This window comes from Taudactylus pleione, unplaced genomic scaffold (assembly GCF_031769625.1).
Source record: "Taudactylus pleione unplaced genomic scaffold, aTauple2 ptg000760l, whole genome shotgun sequence".
NCBI classification, from domain to species: Eukaryota; Metazoa; Chordata; class Amphibia; order Anura; family Myobatrachidae; genus Taudactylus; species Taudactylus pleione.
This window is the reverse complement of record NW_028285162.1, coordinates 2,694,808-2,715,000: the sequence shown is the minus strand read 5'-3', so window position 1 is coordinate 2,715,000 and position 20,193 is coordinate 2,694,808. Positions and strand designations below refer to the sequence as shown.

Sequence of the window (20,193 nt, the reverse complement as noted above, 5' to 3'; positions counted from 1 at the left end):
TTTCCAAAAACCTTGTTCTGTATACTTCACAAAGCTCATCATATTTTTCCAGGGTACTACAATTGCGTCTCAGTCTAACTAATTGCGAGAAGGGCAAGTTCTTTTTCCATTTGGTGTGATGACAACTCCGGGAATCTAAATAGCACACACACACACACACACACACACACACACACACACACACACACACACACACACACACACACACACACACACACACACACACACACACACACACACACACACACTATTCTGTAAAATCACCACAGTCCCCATTCTGTAATAAAGTTGTGTATGGGCATGGATACAAGGAAGGAATACAGTGTAAGCTCAATAACAGGGTGTTACATAGCATAGCTACACATATATACATATAGTACATACACACATACAACCCAGAGGATACACACCATAATAAGCTAAATATTAAAAGTAAAACTTCAATTAGAAAAAAAAAAGAACACTCACATCCCCTAAAGAGAACTCCAAGCAAGATGTCATCTTCATCAAGTGTAAGGAGATTTGAGTTCCATCCAAGCTCTTCAGTACAGCCAGTGCTGTAAGGAACAACTGAGAAATGTTTACATTATATAACCCTTGTATGATGTTAAGAAAGCTACAGTAACTTAAAGAGCTAATAATAAACAAATCTAATGATTCGTACAATATCCCCCCATAGTACAATTTAGTATCAGTGTCTTGTTACATAACCAGTTAGGGTTGAATTCCTCTTACATGTCCTTGCTTTGACAGTAGCGTGGATTTGCTGAGACGGGGGAGGGAACACATTTAGCAATTGAGTAAAGCTTAAATATAAAAATACATAAACCAAATAAGTAAACAAAACTACATCTTCAAACATGCATTGTGGTCCATAGCTTAGCAGTGAGCACATTTAGTTCTCCACCTAAGGCAGGGAAAGCAAATATTACTCACTCAGTGGGCTCAATTCTATTCTACGCAATGTGAATAGCGCCGGGAGTACACAGTTTAACCGCTGGGTGGCAAATGCTCCATGGATGAAAACTCCAGTACTGAATACAATACTGTTACAGTCAATGGTGATGGTCATGTTCAGGCAGAGTAAACAGTTACTCCTCCAGGTTCTTGAAATGATCACTTTATGTCAAGACTAAACCGCTATAGACATTACTGTATATTGTACACATTGAGTCATCCGTACTGTATACTGTCGCTACATGGTGTAAAGACGCCTGGCCTAAAGATGCACGGGCAGTTTTTCATAAAGAGAGATCATTTCAGGTTAAATACTTTTATAGTACTCTGCTCAACCTTATGCATTGCTCCGCACTTTCCTCATCCCTTCATCTCCATATTATGACACCCAGCTTCATTAGACTGTAAACTGCTATTGACACAATATTGTACACTTTACCTGGTGTAAAGTCACATACTTAACATCACATACAAAACAGGTGTGGCTGTTGATACAGCTGGCGTGTGTGGGTGAGTAGCTAAGGTGAGCACCTTACAGAGCCGGCACTTCGGGTTTGAGACACCGAAAGGGAAAAAATCATTTTGTAAAATCGGTATTTATCCATTTATTTTTTTAATCTACAGTACAGGTTTAAATAAAAGGATTAAATCATTTTGTGCACGAGTCCTGTGTTTTACAAGAATATATATTTGCAATGGTGTGAAGACACATCATTTCTTAAAGCCAGAGCAATCTTTCATTTCTATGTTATGCTGCATTTGACTGTAAACCGCTATACAGTAGATATTGTATTGTACTCCTATAGCGTCAGCCATACTGTGGCCCTGATTCAGAGTCGGATGCTCTTTCAGATCGCTCGCTCTGAATCAGGGCGTTTTTTCTTTTTAAGGAGCCGGCCTCTTGGCCTTCGCTAAGCTGTGGGTGACCACCCACAGCTTTTGCGAGCGACCAGGTGATGGTCGCGACCATCGGGGCTTGCGACGAGATCCTTGTGGTAGGGTCTCGTTCCCGCAAGCCCCAGTGAGCTTCCTGCTCTAAATAGAGCAGGAACTCACCACTGACATCACTGGTGATGTCAGTGGTGTCTCCCACAAATGGCAGGCGTTCCTTCGGGAACGCCTCCGTTTGTGTAGCCACCCCCCATGCCCGCCTCCAAAACGGGGCGAGCTGTCAATCACAATCGACAGCCGCCCCGTTTTGGTGCGAGACCTGTAGCGACAGAGCGCCCATCGCTGGCCGGGTCTCACGCATAGCACTCGCGAGCAGGTCTGAATCAACCCCCGTATACTGTCGCTACATGGTGTAAAGATGCCTGGCCTAAAGACACAGGGGCAATTTTTAATAAAGAGATCATTTTAGGTTCAATACTTTTTAAGTACTCTGCTCAACTTTAAACATTGCTCCACGCTTTCCCACTTCCCTTCAACTGTTACTGTATGCCACCATTACACTCTAAACCGCTATAGACAATGTATTAAATAAACCCAAGCAGTCATTCATCACAAATCTCACAGGGGAGTGGGGACAGGGAAACTGCCTACAGTATGAAAGTGTTACACACTGCGATTTGTGCCATGGTTCAGCTGATTGGCTGGCGGGACATGCAAAGCCGGTGCAGTCCCGTCAGCTGGCATTCGAGAGGTATCAGTATGTGGCACCACACATACCGATACCCAGTGCTTGGCTCGGTAAGATCGTTTTATTGTTTTTACGAAGTCCATGGATTACTGCGGAGACCAGCGCCAGGATATAGGAGAGTATGAAATTTTTTATGCAGGGCCAGTCAATACGGAATCTACTGGAAAAGGGGACAGAAACATCTGGTATAGGTAAGTATGTGTGAATGGGTATGTGTATGTGTATGTAATAAAGTTATACTTGGCATGGTGTGTGTGTTTTGTCTTTCTTTAACTATTTATTTTACAGTGGGGGAACAGGTGCCGCCCGTCTGCTGGCACTTCTAGTTCCACAAGTGCCAAAGGGCAGGCATGCTGGCACCTGTAGTCCCACTGTAAAATACAATAGTTTACCTAAATTTCCCCACTTTATTACCTCCATTCCTAATGCTCCAGGGGTGCGGGGAAGAGCCCTAGGCTTCAGACCAAGCCTGGGGTTAAGGGAGAGGGGGGACCCATTTTTGTGGGGGTCCCCACCTCCCCTGAGATCCCCGGCTTGGCCTGACCGGCTTGGGCTGAGAATGTTTTGGACCCAGAGCCCTGGTGAAAGGGTCTCCGGGCTGTGGCATGACAACCCCGCCGTTTTGGGTCTGGTGCTGGTTTTAAATATAGGGGGGACCCTACGCAATTTTCTTCCCCCCTATACTTAAAATCAGGACTGGACCTGCAGCCTGGTGTTGGTTTCTAACTTACGTGGGAACCCTACACATTTTGTTCCCCGTAATCTTAGAAACCAGGACAGGCTGGCAAGCCTGGGGCTGGTTAAACTTTAGAAGGGGGGACTCTATGTCATTTTTTTAAAAACACTATTAACAGGTTCAACACAAGCAGCTTACACATATATGTGCAGGCTGCTTGCTCGGGAGAGTTTTGCAGAGAGAAGACACTGCAATCTCGAGTGAGTCATCTTCTGGAAAACCTGCTGCTCGGGGGAGAAATCTCCTGCAAAACCTGCTACTCGGGAGAGAAATCTCATTCTGCTTCACCATCGGCCAACTCACGCTCAGCTAAACTCCCTTCTATGTAAATTTGAGAGTCTCAGGAGCTTCAGATTACCCGAGTTTAGGTGAAGCTAATCGAGTTGAAAAAAAAAAAATAAGCAAACTCTCCCAGACTCGATTCTTAGTAAATTCAAGTCAAACACTCACACTCTGTTACATTGCCTGAGCTGTATACTCACATTGGCAGAACATCTGGATGCGTGTTTTGCCATTGTGAGTTGCAGTGGGTGTGAGAAACATGCAAGTTTGCATGTTCTCACACCCTGTTATATAGGGGGAGTTCTGAAAATGTGCGGGTATAGCTCTACACTAAATTTTTTTAAAAACTTACACCCTATCACATATCGCCCCATACGTTTATCAAACACAGTCGATTTTACCTTTCGGCAGGATGGATTATCCAGTAGTTTAGGGGTCTACTTACTAAGCCTTAGATGGAGATAAAGTAACAGTCAATCATCTCCGAACTGTCATTTTTCAAACACAGCCTGTGACACAGCAGTTAGGAGCTGTTTAGTTGGGACTTTATCTCCGTTCACCATCTCCATCCAAGGCTTAGTAAATAGACCTAACATGGTTAAATCTCATTTCAAAGTGTTTTTTTTTTTCCCCCGATTGGCGGATTTCAAACCACGCAAAACATGCTTAATTACTACGTCGCCTGTAATATAGAAGGTTGCTTACTATTAGTGGCATGGGATTGCTTCTAAAAACATCAAAGGCCAGAAAATAGCAGTTCTGATGCTGTTCCTAGACCCTCTTGCGCCTCTCCACCACAATCCTCATTACATACATCACAATGAGGTGTTCCAGCAGACTGTCAATCTCTGCAATATTGTCACAAGAACTGCAAGGAGGTATGGGTAGTTTTTAATAGGTTACTGGTATTCTAATGGAATCGGTATGATTTACCGCCGGACCCATGCCTGGCAGTTGGAATCCCGACAACGGCATCCCTGCAGAGGAGAAAATCCCGATCGCCCAAGGTAAGTATTCTCTAACCTAATTCTACCCCCTAACCCTAACCCTCCCTTAGGGGTGCCTAACCCTAACCTTCCCCCCTCTAAGTGCCTAAACCAACCCCCCCTTCCCCTAGCCTAAACCTAAGTCCCCCAAGGGGGTGCCTAATCCTAACCCCCTAGCCTAAACCTAACCTCCTGGGGGGGTGCCTAACCCTAAGTCCCCCCCGGGAACCCTAAACCTAACCCTCCCCCGCGGCTATCCGCGCTCGGCGTCCCTTTGATCGGGATGCCGGGCTCCCGGCGTAGGTCTAATGACAGGCGTCGGGATTTCAACGCCTGTCATTAGACACTTGCCGGGATACGACAGTCGGGAAGCCGGCTGTCGGGATTAGGTCCGCCGGCTTCCCGACTGCATACCATTCAAATAGGCCATCTGTTGTGCGCTTTAAGCTACCTTATCTGCCAGAGGCATCTCATTTGTTAGGCGGGGATTTTCAACATTTGTTTCAGACGTTTGTGAACCCACAGACTGATAAATATGTATGTATCTGTTAATAAACATGGATGTTTGTAACCAAACTAAAAATAAAAACAAGGGAAGAAAAGCGGCTTTGTGAAGTTACCTTCTAGCGTTTTTCCGTCTTCCTTCAAAGATGCACAGGTCACATCAATTCATAAAAAGAGAGAACAATACCAACCTTGATTGTCCAGTTTCAATCTGGTCTCCTATTAATCTAAACTGTAAATGTAAAGACTAGCTAGCCTGTGTTTATACCAAACTATTTCAACACTATTTGGATTAGAATATTAAAATTTTCTCTTCCAATCTCTTCAATTAGCCATCATATTATTATCCTGAAACAATACACTCAACTGCCCAAGTACATGTCATCTTTCATATACTAAAGCTCTAGACCACAGGTTCTCAAACTCGGTCCTCAGGACCCCAAACAGTGCATGTTTCCCATATCTCCTCACAGAATCATAAGTGAAATAATTAGCTCCACCTGTGGATATTTTAAAATGTGTCAGTGAGTAATGACTACACCTGTGCACTTGCTGGGTTACCTGGAAAAAGTTACCTGTGTGGGGTCCTAAGGACAGAGTTTGAGAACCTCTGCTCTAGACATATGGGAGTCTAGAGCTTTAGTAAATAAGAACTCTAGTCTCCAAACACCATTTTTCTAGTCTCGATTTGTGCTTCAGATGGCAGGAACTAAACAACCCGGTAAATTGGCTGGGCTTCAGAATGTTGTCTGGATACCTCTTACTGGATGAGATACAGAAGTTCACACAAATTAGGAGACAGAAATCATTACAAATCTTTTGTTACTTGTGCCAGAAGAATATTAAAAGAACTCCCTCTTACCTCACAATTGTTAGTCCACTGAAAACAATCTTGAAATGCTTCCTCATACTTCTCATTAGGCAAAGACATTAGATGTGTATGAATTGCATCACACAGTGGTCCCAGCTGCCTGACACTTTCAGCATAATCCAATCTTTGACCTGGTCGGATCATACAAATATCCAATGTTATTCATGAACAAAAGTCTGTTAAAATAATTGTGAGGGTTGACTAGATTTCATTATGATTGTCCAATTCATATATAGGAAAACAGGTACTGTATTATGATTACTTGCTGTAAATACATGGTAAAATGTTATAAAAATTCTATAGTATAGAATGAAATCAAGAGCCTCAGTGAAATGCAGCGGTGCATGCAAGGTGCTTCTTATGTGGGCTGCTTTCCCCCTAGGGCCTTCAGCCATGTGCTGACCAGGTTGGAGATAATTCCCATTATGGCAGGGGAATTGGTATGAAATACCGCCAGCCGCATGGCCGGCGGTTCGATTCCCGTCACCGGCAGCCCGACAGGAGCAGTGTGCAACGCAGCGGAAGCCCGACAGCGCTGGAAATCCCGATCGTGGATAGGTAAGTATCCACTAACCTAACCTAACCCCCCTAACCCTAACCCTCCTTAGGGGTGCCTAACCCTAACTTCCCCCCAAGTGCCTAACCCTAACCACCCCCTTCCCCGCTGCCTAACCCTAAGTCCCCCGGGGGGGTGCCTAACCCTAAGTCCCCCCCGGGGGTGCCTAACCCTAACCCTCCCTTCCCCTAGCCTAACCCTAACCCTCCCTTCCCCTAGCCTAACCCTAAGTCCCCCCCAGGAGCCCTAAACCTAACCCTCCCCCCCTCGGCTGTCCGCTCGCGGCACCCGGCATCACTACGATCGTGATGCCGGGCGCTGGTCTCCCGGCGTCGGGGAAATGCGGGCGTCTGCATCTAGACGCCCGGCATTTCACCCTTGCCGGGATAAGACAGTCGGGAAGCCGGCTGCCGGTATTTAGGCAGTCGGCTTCCCGATTGCCTCCCATGGCAGGGGTACCAAATGATGGGATGGGCATGAGATGCTGGTGTTCAGGATCCCAGCATTCAAAATCCCGATGCCGACAGGGTTAGGATACAGACACTTGTCAGTCGGTATCCTAACACACCCCCTCTCCCTACCCTAACCCTCCCTTCTTGGTGCCTACACTTAACTTCCCCCCAGTGCTTAAACCAAACCCTCCCCATAGTGCCTTACCCTAACCCTCCCCCTAACCCTGCTACTTACCTTTGGGATTCCGGCCAGGGCCGGATTAACGGGGGGCGACAGGGGCGATCGTCCCTGGGCCCCCACACGTTAAGGGCCCCCACACCCATCGGGGTTAAAGTGGACCGGAGGAGGCGAAACCAGTTCCGCCTCCTCCGGCCAACCTAACCCCGGCGCCGCAGGGAGGCTCCTATTACCAGGCGCCCGCTGTAAACAGCGGGCGCCCAGCTCCCTCCCCGCAGCGGCAGCCGGAGTCGGAGGCTTGAGCTCACATGAGCTCCAGCTTCCGGCTCACACAGAGCACTATGGCAGAGACATCATGCCATAGTGTGGAGGAGCAGCCGAGCGGACTGCAGTGGACGCGGGGCCAAGGTTAAGGTAAGTATGAGCTTTATTTTTATTTTTTTTATTAGTGCAAGCGGCCTACTGGGGGCATTACTGGCGGGGGGCATTACTAAAGGGGACATTACTCGGGGGAAGCATTACACATTACACCTGGGGCATTACTCGGGGAGGGGGGAGGCATTACTACTGGGGGCATTATTCAGGGGGGAGCATTACTACTGGGGCATTACTCGGGGAGGGGGGAGTCATTACTACTGGGGGCATTATTCAGGGGGGAGCATTACTACTGGGGCATTACTTGGGGAGGGGGGAGGCATTACTACTGGGGGCATTACTGGGGGGGGAATTACTACTGGGAACATTACTCGGGGGGGGAAGCATTACTGCTGGGGGCATTTATCAGGGGGCATTTCTATTGGGGGCTCTACTAGAGAGGGAGCATTAGTATTGGAGACACTAATAGAGGGGCATTACTACTGGGGGCATTTCTACAGAGGGCTCTACTAAAGGGGGAATGACTACTGGGGGCATTACTGTTTGGGGCACAACTGCATGGGTATTTCTACTGGGGGATTTATACAGGGGGCATTACTACTAGGACATTACAATTGGGCACATGCCCAATTACTACTGGGGGGCATTACTATTTGGGGCACAACTACAGGGCCCTACTGGGGGCATTTATACAGGGGGCATTACTACAGGGGGCACTACTAATGGGAGTATTGCATAGGGGGCACTGCATAAGGGGCACTACTACTGGGTGCACTGCATACGGGGCACTACCACTGTGGGCACTGACACTACTGGGGGCTCTGCATAAGGTCCCCATTGCACATACCCCCAGTTTGTCACATTTAATAGGGGCCCCACATGTTTGTTGCCCAGGGGCCCCCACAGACCTTACTCCGGCCCTGATTCCGGCAGTTTGGTTGCCGGCGCCGGCATTCTGACAAGTGTCGGGATTGCGAGGCAAGCATCTTGCATGGACAAACATCATCATTCCTGGACTTTTGTCCAGGAATGATGAGGTTTGTCCATGCAAGATGACGTTTTGCCTCTCTCTGAGTCCCGTTTTTTGGAGGGAAAAACCCGAACTCGGCGTGCAAACTCGAACCTATCCAAGCCTGCACATCCCAACTATCTACCCATAGCCCCTCGCTACCACAGTACTGAACCAGCTACTATCCTGACCACTCCCTACCCCCAGCACTGCCCCCAGTATTGCCTGCCCCTAACCCCCACCTTGTCCCCCAGTACAGTCCTAGCTGCTATCTGCTCTTACCCCCTCTCTACCCCAGTACTGCCTGCCCCTTACTCCCTCCTTGCCCACCAGTACTGCCCCAGCTGCTATCTACCCTTACCCCCAGTATTCCCTGCCCTAGCCCCCCACCTTGACCCCCAGCATTGTACCAACTGCTGTCTGCACTTACCCCCTTCCTACCCCCAGGAATGCATGCCCTTACTCCCCCTCTACCCCAACTTCTCCCTGCCTCAAGCCCCAGCTGTACCCCAACTGCCACCTGTGACTTTTCATAGTGTACAGTATGTGTAGGGAATGTGGGGTGGTCTCATGGCATATGGGGAGCTCAAGAGTATAAATTGTGAATGGATTGTGAAGAAACTGTGGAGTAGGACCCCAATCTATTATTTTTTTGTATAGACCAAATAACAAAACATAAGTACAATGCAGTAAAAAAAAATAAAAATAAACTTTTTTGTGGAAAGCACCAAGCACATACAAGCTACAAATAGAGCTTGAGGTTGGAAATCTCTTTTTTTTTTTTTCTTTTTTCTTTATAAGTGATGGGCGATCACTGATCAACCATATGTTTACAAAAGCCCTTAGTGTAAAAGCAAAAGTTATGAAAAGCTTGAATATGTCCTACTCTAATAAGACAGCACCTCAAAGGGTGCTAAACTTCGGGGCATATTCGATTGGGTGCGAGGTCTAGCGAGGAAAAAAGCCTCACGCCCAATTACTCCTGAGACCCGCAGTATCCAATTACAAAAAAGTAGTTGCAGGGTTTACAGAGCTGAAAACCCCATGCCGTGTAAAAAAATTTAAAAAAATAAATAATAACTTACCTGCCTGGGGGTCTCTGTGGATCCCGGTGGCCTCCCCTCCATCTTCTCTCTGGGGAGCGGGCTGCTGGGAGTCCCGGGGCTTCTGGGAAGCACAAGGGCTGCTGGGAGATGTAGTTCTCCCAGCACCCATTACGGGTGGGGGTGTATACTTACACTGGACATACACACACACCCTGACATACTCACCGCTGCTGCAGGAGACCGGGTCCCGACGCTGGAGGGAGAAGACAGCTCTTCGGAAGGCGAGTATTACTGACAAATTAAGTGAATTGGAAATTTCCAATTGCTTAATTAGTCATTCGGAGGGGTGCCGCCGGGTCCCAGAGCATTCACCCGACCATTTTTCCTAAAATTGTGGATTTTAGGAAAAATTGGTCATGCTCTGGAGGTGCGCAAAAAACACCCCCCCCCCCTAAAAAAAATCAAAACCCAGCTCCTAACTGAATAGCAAAAATCCCGCACCTGCAGGAAAACCCAGCGGCTGCAGGATTTTTGCTATTCTCGTCCCCAATTGAATATGCCCCTTAAAATGTACATGTAGTCCTGTGACAGAGTGGGTCTCTCCCACATTCTGAGGAAAGGTTTAGCTCCTGTAGCCAGGGACGAACCACACCCTTACCTTAATTAAGACAAGCTAAGGTATAAAAACCTGGTAAGTTGAGTTATCCCGCTTTAATAACTAAATTACGGGTCTGACCCAGAGGGTGGAAAAGGGTTCCAAACCGGATCAGACCTGAAATTTAGCCCGCGCCGATCCAGGATATTCCCGAGTCAATGCCACTCACACCGAAGCCGGCATGCGGCGCGCTCCAGGTAATCGTGACCCGGATCGCGCAGTTTACATTGCAGGGTTTCACGGGTCATTCCTGTGTTAAACCCTGCAAGTTACCTGGGTTGGATTGACGGGTGACTCCACCCGGGAATCCAACCCTGTCCCCTTTTACACTGAGGAGCTACCCGGGTTAACCCTGAATAACCCGAGTTTTAGCTCTGGTGTAAAAGAGGTATTAGTCAGTGAAAATGTGAGAGAGAGGTTGCACCTTCAGCAGCTCTCTCTATGCTGGACAATCTGAACCATGACTGCTGTGAATATTCTGTTCATTTGAACTGCTGTCTCATGTAAGCGGATTTATTGTTCCTGAACTGTGTTGCCTTATGCAAGAAGCCATTACACTGGCTATGTCTTTTCAACTCTGGAATAAAAAGCTTACTTGTTTGCAACACCTCAGTCTCTCATTGGTCGACTGAACTTACCCGCCACAAGTCCTATAGTGGGCGATTGGTGGACTTAATGTGCAGTGCATTAAGTGTAACTCTTAATTCATATGCTTTTGATTTGCATATGAGTAATGTGAAAAAGTGCATTTTTAATGCTGCATAAATAAACTTACTTTCTCCCCAAATCAGACCCCACATAAAATATTTTGTTCCTCAAAGTACATCACACAGTGATAACACTGACCTGTGCACAGGTGAGATACTTTCCCACAGATCATGTGCCAGCACACCCGATTGTCGCTGTCTAAGATGTCTGATATCTCCACGCTGTCATGGGCTTCAAATCCAAGCTCACACACCATCTTATACACTGTTGGAGACAGACATGTGGTAAGAGGAACAGATTCCGGCATCTGAGAAAACAAGAAAAGTCATTAAAAATAAATATGTAAATCCAATAATGCAAAATACTGAAGCCGGGAAAAAGGACAATTTAAAAAAAAGTCACCTTGGAATAATAAATTAGCAGCAGCGATAACTGCTGTCCCTGCGATTTACATTCACGGCATATTGGAGAAGTCTTTTACGTTTGTGAAAGACTCCTCCAGATTAATCTAGTGTCACATTCCCATGCCGGATGGCGTCTGCAGGAGAGAGACAGTAAAGGTGCCCATACACGGTACGATTTTTTACCTGATATGGACAGTTTCAACAGGTTGTACAGACCAATCTTATGAAAATAGGTGTTTTTTGTGTGTTCTGCAACACCGATGCGCGTCCCCGACGTCCTCTAGTTGGATCGCATATCAGATGGTTTTGCAGAGAGATCTACGATCTTTTGAGTACAATGTGATATACTTCTATGCATCTTATCCTATGATCGTAACGATCAATCATACACCACTTGACCACATCTTATGAAAAAAATTTCAAGGGAAGAATTTCAAGGGCAATCGTACAACACTTCTTACCAACTTGGAATTGCACCGTGTATGGGGGCCTTAAGATCCCTGTCCTGCGAGAATGCCTCCACGTGCATAAATCGGAGCCATTTAAAAATGGTGTAAACCATTGGGGCCAACCAATGCTTGGTATATAGGGGTACAAGGGTCTCGTCGCAAGCCCGATGGTCGCAACCATCGCCAGGCCGCCCGCTAAAGCTGTGGGTGGTCACCCACAGCTTAGCGAGCTGCCTGGATGCCGGTGTAAAAAAACAAAGACAACGGCCCATCCTGATTCAGAGCGAGCGCCTCTGAATCAGGGCCAGAGCCCTAATGCTGGAGGAAGAAGACACCTTTGGAAGGTGAGTAATTACTGACTAATGAAGCTAATTGGAAACTTCCAATTGCTTAATTAGTCATTAGGAGGGGTGCCGCAGGGGTTCCAGAGCAATTCCCGACCATTTTTCCTAAAGGTATGGATTTTAGGTAAAATTAGTCATGCTCTGGAGGTGCGAGAATAGAAAAAAAAAGAAAAAAAAAAAACTACCGCCACTCAAAAAGTAAAAAATCCTGCACCTCATTGAATAGCAAAAATCCTGCAGGTGTGGGATTTTTGCAATTCTCGCACTTAATTGAATGCCCTCTTGGTTGCCTGCACCCTGCTGCTTATTTAAGTTTATAAACCTTGTCATGCATTGTTTTGAACTGTTAATAACCACTTTCTTGCGTACTCATTTGTTTATGTACTTTGTAAGGTGCTGCAGAACCCTTGTAGCACCATATAAATAAAGGATGATAATAATAATACTTTTCCAGTACCATGAGAGAAAGACGGGTTGTGACCCAAAACTGGAAATATGTTATTAAAATTTTTTTTTTAATAAAGCACATATAAACCAACAGTATGTAGTATTATTTGTAGATCACCTTGAATACCATAGGTTGGTGGTGCTCCCCAGGGTTACATATCTTAATTAACATGGGGAGCAAGAAAGCAGAACAGGAAGAGAAAAACCTCTTTTAGGGGGCACTCTTTCTTGTTAAAATATAACTTTAGATTTTTATTAAAAGATATGTATATATTAATTATATCCACAGTAGTGTTCTCCCTAATAGGGTGGACTCATTAAATTTTTATCCTCCCTAATTGATATTTATAATATTAAAATATAAGAAAATTGAAAACTGCAAGATAATAAACATGTACTGCACAGTCACTATAACATCAGCAGTGTTTTTAAATATTGTACAGAAAACCCAGCATCTTGTGGGAAGTGTATTGCAGGATAGAAAAACATGTACAGCACAATCAGAAATATGGCATTAAATAGAGAGCATGTATTGCACAGTCAACACAACAGCACTGCAGTTACCATTTGTTGTGTGTTCTGTGTGCTATACAATCATAATAGCTGCATTATACTGGAAGTGTGTATCTCCCAGATAGTAATTATTGCACAATGTCTATGATCATAGCCTAGCTGTTGTCAGTGGTTTAGTATAAGAGCTGGAGTGTAGCTAATCAGCATGAAATGACACATTATATGGCCAACAAAAGCGCTCTCTTGGCTATATTTTATCAGGGTGTCCAAAAACAAGACCGGCATATATTCTGGCCAATCAAGAGGATATATTCATATTCACTGGCAATTCCAGATTTGTGTGCCCGATGTCACTAACTGTATGCCCTTTGTATCAGATTTTGGTAGTGTTCATATATAGTGTCTATGATTAGAGACAAAAGCTTTAGATCTCCTCCCCCTATTTTTTAAATAGGGACATAAGATAGTGCACCTGAAAAAGGGCCATGGGGAAGGAACAGGGAAGGGCAGCCAGGAGATGCTGGGGACAAAAGAAGAGGAAGCTACAAGTGAGAAGTATAATAAACAGGAAAATTGACAGGCCCAAACAGCGCCCCCTGCCCTGCGGTGCCCTATGCCATGGCACAGGTCGCACTACCCTAATTACGGCCCTGCATCCAGTATTGTGATAGTAGTGGGAGTTTCTAAAAATGAATGTGATTTATATCTTGCACATTTCATGCATTTGATCCTGGCTAAAATCACCAGGTATTCTGTGCACATGTTATACTAGGCATCAGATGAGCAATGCTATGATAATTATACCCATGTATAGTATGCCATATCAAAAATAATATAGTAATACATCATCTGAATATTGAGTGCATTTATCATCATGTTAAGTAAATCTAATATCATCTTGTGCAACCTGTCAGGCATATCATTTATCTGTACTTCATCTTAAATATATAAACATTCCGTCAAATAGGTGTAACGCTATCTAGACTGCATAAATCTCATAATATTGTACAATTATTTATGTAATATTTATGATAATTATGGTTCCCATGAATACAGTTTGTCAGATAGTTGTAGCAGTGGCTTGTTCAGTAGAAGTAGGTGGACATTTTAGTTCAAAATAATTGATCTGTATTTTTCAGATCCCAGACATGAGTATATAGATAGAAATATTTTCGCCTGAGGCACAAATACTGAAGCCAATTTTAAAATGTTCTTATTTTTGAATATTATAAATATAAATTAGGGAGGATAAAATAGTAACTAGTCCACCCTATTAGGGAGAACACTACTGTGGATATAATATATACATTTCTTTTTAATAAAAAGCTAAATAAAAGTTATATTTTAACAAGAAAGAGTGCCCCCAAAAAGAGGTTCTTCTCTTCCTGTTCTGCTCTCTTGCAAAACAACCCCCCTGTTGTTCCAGTACCATGATAGCATATTTTGTAGTATACTCTCCATGTCAGTCTGCCATACACATAACCAAAACTAATCTGCTGCATTCATCTAACTAACAGACTCCCATATAAGTGAGCCGGGGCATCGGAAAGTTTTTAAGTTGGGGGGGATTTTATAATTTAATTCCCCACCAACCCCTTCCCCTCCCTCCTACTCACATGTTGCTAGGCAGCAGGAGCATAAGTAGGCAGAAGCTGGAGAGGTGGCCGCGGATGGTCAAGGGCTGTGCTGTTTAGGCTTCACTGCACGGTGGTGGAGGTGTTATGTGTGATCTTTTAACTTAAAGACCACACATTACAGCCACTGCGCCTTTCAAATGTCTGGGAAGGAGATGAGCCGCCCCCTTGCCCCAAACCCCCCACCAGGGGCATAAGTCCCAGAGACAATGGAGGCGCCAAACCCAGAAGGGGCTCCTCCATCTATAGCATGTACAGCAGCACTTATGTGGTCCTCGGAGCCCCGCTAACACCTGGATAGGAAGGCTTCCGTCAGATAACCCTCACCCAGAGCTGCAGCAAGTGACGCTGTACCCGCCTCTGCTGGTAGACAATGAACTGGGACCCGAGACATCTGTCTAATATCCTATCCAAGGGACCACCATTAGAGAGAGACACCTGCTAGTAATCGCGGATTCTGCATCACAACACAGTGGCTCACCAGCATATGCTGCTGCAGAGTTGATTGAAATTTGGTGGGTCTGTCTGACTCTGACCCACCAGTCATTGGCACTTAACATGCCGCTGTAACGCTTCCCCTCTTTACCAAGGTGAAGCAGGAAGCACTACCGATGAGATGTATAAACAGCTCATCTGCCGGAGAGGGGGAGCGTTAACTCCCCCTCCGGCGCTACCCGCTAGAGACCACAGCACGTCAGCCTAGTGCTGACGCTTTGTCTCTGTCCCGGCCAGCTCCACTGAGCATGCGCGGGATCTTGCAAGTATCACGAGATCCCTGCATGCAGCCTGGAGCCAGCAGCCACCACAGCAGGGAGAGCACTGTCCCTGCTGTGGGGATAGGCTAGCGCCAGGCTGTAGCTGTCAATAACGACAGCTACAGCGGGCCGAATGGTCAGGCGATATAACTGTTCGTACATGGCCCAGGCTATCGGCGCTGCTATCTTGCATAGCGCCCCTGTCATTTACCACCCAGACCCCCGATCATACATCGGGAGAAAAGGTATCAGGACACATAACGTGCGCTGAAACCGCTTCTGGGCTTTATACATCTCCCCCATTGTCACATAGCGTACCTGGCGCCCTGGAACAAAATGTACATATCAGGCAGAACTGTATATGAGCGTATGTGCCCGATTCAGACCATAATTGTTTTCCTTTTTTGGGGGGCAACTCTAACTTACCTCCAGGCGACTGGGATCAACTTACACCACTGCCCCCCTCCCCCGGCACCTATGTATGATAGCACAAATAGGGGTGTGCCATATACTCAAATCCCATCTACAGGTCAAAACATAAAAGACTGAAATTCCCTGTAAATATCACTTCTGTACAAAAGGGATTATCTTTCTTCAGCCTGCAAGTGCTAACAGAAGGCTAGAACATCGGCGTCACCATAAGCAACTATTACTAAGTTGAGATGTCACTTACCATCAGCTGTCTTCCCCAGCACTGACTTCTTCACCTCCAGCTGCTGCTAGTATTATCTGCTTCTTGTGTGAAAAAGCAGGAAGTGGATTCTCTCTCTCTCTCTGTCACTTTGGTCGGATGTCAATAAAGTTTTGGGGAAAAAAAAAATCGTTGCTGCAGCTACAGCTGCACAGGAGACCAGACTGAGCTGAGAGAAGAAGACACGTTTTAGGAATATTATATGTATATAAATAAAATATTATATATATATATATATATATATATTAATATTATAATGTTCAATGTAGTGATTTTAGTCTTTATTTTCATGTGACAGCACATAAGTACTGGTGCTACTGCTTGCTGTTTGTAATATCCGACATACCATCCTCTCCTTCCCTCACATCTGGGCTGTAGTTCCATGCACAAGAAGCTAATTGATTGAAATTCAATGCATTAGCCTGGTCTACTCAATCTGCATCCACACAGACCCTCTCTTTGAAGCCATTGGCAGTGTTCAGCTTTGATCGAATGAAACAAAATGAAATGTAAATTACACTCTAATACAACTTTCAGACAGAAAATGTAAAAACCCCCAGCTTTTTCCCGGCATTTTGCGTGGCAGGTTTTTGCCATTTTCTGTCTGATACCCACTTTTACCAAGTAATTTGTAGAAAGATCCAGGTTTTTTCCCTGTGTGAAAGGGTCAACCCAGGACTTAATTCCCGGGTCTATGACCCTACAAAAAACCAGGGTTGGAGACCTGGGAATTTAGGGCCTGATTCAGACCCGCTCACGACCGCTGAATGCTCGCAAGCGGGTCGATGTTGGCCCAGTGCGCATGCGCACGACAGAGCCAGCTCCGTTGTGCGCATGCGCGAGACCAAGGTTGTCGACGGGCAAGCCGTCGCTCCGGGTCTCGTACCAAAGGGGGCGTGCTGTCGATGGTGAGTGACAGCATGCCCCCTTTGGTGGGCGTGCCGGGGGCGTGGCTGGCCATACGAAGGCGTTCCCATGGTAACACCTACCATCTGGGGCCGGCCCCACTGACATCACAAGTGATGGCAGTGGGAGTGCCTTCGGCTCTGTTTTAGCCGAAAGCACTCCAGGACTTGCGGCAACGAGACCCTACCACAAGGGTCTCGTCGCAAGCCCGATGGTCTTGACCATCGCGACCATCTTCCTGGCCGCTCGCTATAGCTGTGGGTGGTCACCCACAGCGATACGAGCGGCCAGGAGGCCTCTCTAAAAATTAAGAAGGACGGCCCTGATTCAGAGCGAGCGCTCTGTCAGAGCGTCCGGCTCTGAATCAGGGCCTTAGGGGTCATTCAGACCCGGTAGTTAGCACCGATGCGCTCGGACCGGGTCGATGGCCCCCCACAGAGCATGCGCACGACGGCGCCGTCATGCGCATGCATGAGACCCGCTACAACCGACAGCGCCGGTCGTAGCGGGTTTCGATCCAAAGGGGGCGAGCTGTCGATGTTGATTGACAGCTCGCCCCGTTTGGAAGGCGGGCCGGGGGGGTGGCAGCCCAAACCGTTTGGGGGCGGCCCCACTGACATCACTAGTGATGTCAGTGGAGAGCTTCCGGCTCAGACAGAGCCAGAAGCTCTCCGGGGCTTACGACAAGGGAGACCCTACCCTAGGGTCTCGTCGTAAGCCCCGATGGTCGCGATGGTCTCTGACCATCACGACCATCACCGGAGCGGTCGTTAGAGCTGTGGGTGTTAACCCACAGCCTAACGACCGCAACAGAGGCGGCCGGTCAGGATGCAAGTGGCCGCCCAGTTTCTGAGTGACCGCTTGCATCCTCCGACCGCCTCTGAATGAGGCCCTTAGTCCCGGGATGACCCTTTCACACAGGGAAAAATCCCGGATTGTTTAGTAAATTACCGGGTACAAGTGAATTACCCGGGATTTTCATTTTCTGTGTGAAAGGGATATAAAGGACCAGATAGTAACAATTTATATATAAATTTTAAACTACAGCAACATTTTTATGAGCACTGAAATAAGTCACTAGAGCAGTGGTTCCCAAACTTTTTTTAATCACGGTGCCCTAGAGTATCAGAATTGTTTTCACAGCACCCCAGGGGCATATTTATAATGGGTGCAGGGTGTGCGGGGAACATGGGCCCCTGGGTCCAGGGGGGCCCCGCACCGCACACCCTGCACCCATAATATTACTTACCTTTCCGGAGTCCCACGTCGGCGCAGGGGTCCGGCGCTGTAAAACGACTGGAAAATGGCCACGGCGGCCATTTTCCCGTCATTTGCGCATGCGCAGTACAGGGAAAATGGCCACCGCAGCCATTTTACCGGTGACCTGTGCATTCACTATAGACTCTGGGCACACTCTAGTGCCCAGAGTCTATAACTCCGGCGCTGGCCGCGCACAGCTCAGTGTGCTGCCGGCCGCCGGGTGGAGAGGAGGGGGCCTGTGTCGGAGACTGCACACGGGACCCCTCCTCTCTAGAATCGCCTCTGCCTAAGCCAAAACATTGTTATTGAGAAATCCAGAAAAAAATGTAATGAAGTAGTACAGTGAAGTAAATTGTGCTTACCTGTCATCCTTAGGTTTGGTTATATAGTGGAGGACAGGTTTGCGCTTCTGTTTGTCCACATTTACATTACATGGACCATAATTAATTTGATTTGGTGCTGTACCACTAAGCTGAGGCACCCCTGCAAGTGTCCCGAGGCACCCCAGGGAGCTGCGGCGCACAGTTTGGGAACCCCTGCTTTAGAGTATGTATCCCTGAAACAGAATATTTATCACTTTAGAATATTTAAATTTTAAGGAGTGTTTGTTTTCCAGGGGAAAAAAATATGTTACTGTTACCAGACATACATGTCGTTTTGGCCACATGAGGCTTCTTATGATCCACTGCTGTGTCCAAAGATGCAGCATTGGATCAGCGCTATTGATTGCAGCAACGGACCTCTAATACTGCTTTTATACCTGAATTCCGGGTCTGACCTGGAGGTTTGAACAGGGCTCCAAACCGGATCAGACCCGGAATTTAGCTGGCGCCGACCCAGGATATTTCCGAGTCGGTGCCGTTCATACCAGAGCCAGGTCTACAGTGACCCAGCTTTTCCAGCATTGAAGTGGATGCTTGGAGATGGCTTTTCTGGCATTGAAGTGGACGCTTGGACGTCATCTCCAAGCGCCACTGAAGCCAGCCAATCAGCAGGCATGCGGCACGATCCAGGTCATCGTGACCCGGATTGCACCATTTACACTGCAGGGTTTCAAGGGTTATTCCCGTGTTAAACCCTGCAAGTTACCTGGGTTGGATTGCCGAGTCACTCCACCCGGGAATCCAACCCAGTCCCGTTTTACACCTAGGAGCTACCCGGGTTAACCCTGCAATAACCCGGGTTTTAGCTCTGGTGTAAAAGGGGTATTAATAACCTTCATGTTACTCAGAAAACTACGCTGCCGGATCCAGTGAAACTGCATCTGAGAACACAGCAACTGGCTGCGGCCGTCACCCCCACACCTGCAACCTGCCAATCAGGCTGTGGCTAATGGCACTGCAACCAGAGACACAGCACCAACGGAAAACATGCGCACTGCGGCACCAGTGCATGCACTGTCCCGACAACATTGGCCAATTGCGACCAAATCGGGGTTGAATCAGTCCCTCAGTATTTTTACTTTATTTTTATTTTATTAAACACATACTGCTAATATTATGCAATTATAATAATGACAATTATAATAATGGCAAAATGGAGGATTATTATCTCAATAATATACTGATGTTGAATTTATTGCTGGGTGAAAAGGCTATAAAGCAGGCATGTCAAACTCAAAATTCCCAACCTGGCCGAATATTCAAGGTCTAAGAGTGTGTTGACCGCAAGAAAAAAAAAAAGTCTTGTACGCAGTTTTGAAAGGTTCATTATTAAGAAAAACCAACAATAAAGTTTAAGCAAAGAGATGTTAAATAACGGGAAGAAAACGTTAGCTTTAATGATTTTGTCCCAATATTTGACATCTTTTTGCTGTCACCAACTTTCCAATTTCAG

The 20,193-nt window shown here is 46.5% G+C and overlaps 1 protein-coding gene across 3 annotated transcripts in view; it reads right to left on the bottom strand.

Annotated features, from left to right (window-relative positions):
* Positions 1–16,258, bottom strand: part of ERMARD (ER membrane associated RNA degradation) — a 155,853-nt gene extending 139,595 nt beyond the window's left edge. For 2 of the 3 annotated variants that reach the window (XM_088457402.1, XM_088457403.1), the window contains exons 1-4: positions 16,174–16,258; positions 11,093–11,261; positions 5,967–6,106; positions 469–570 (exon numbers count right to left, since the gene is read on the bottom strand). In XM_088457402.1, the coding sequence (XP_088313528.1) occupies positions 469–570; positions 5,967–6,106; positions 11,093–11,261; positions 16,174–16,176 (414 nt within the window). In that variant the 5' untranslated portion in view covers positions 16,177–16,258. Of the gene's footprint in view, positions 1–468; positions 571–5,966; positions 6,107–11,092; positions 11,262–16,173 lie in introns of those variants that run through there. The other variant, XM_088457404.1, reaches the window with a different exon arrangement.
* Between the last annotated feature and the right edge of the window lie 3,935 nt (positions 16,259–20,193).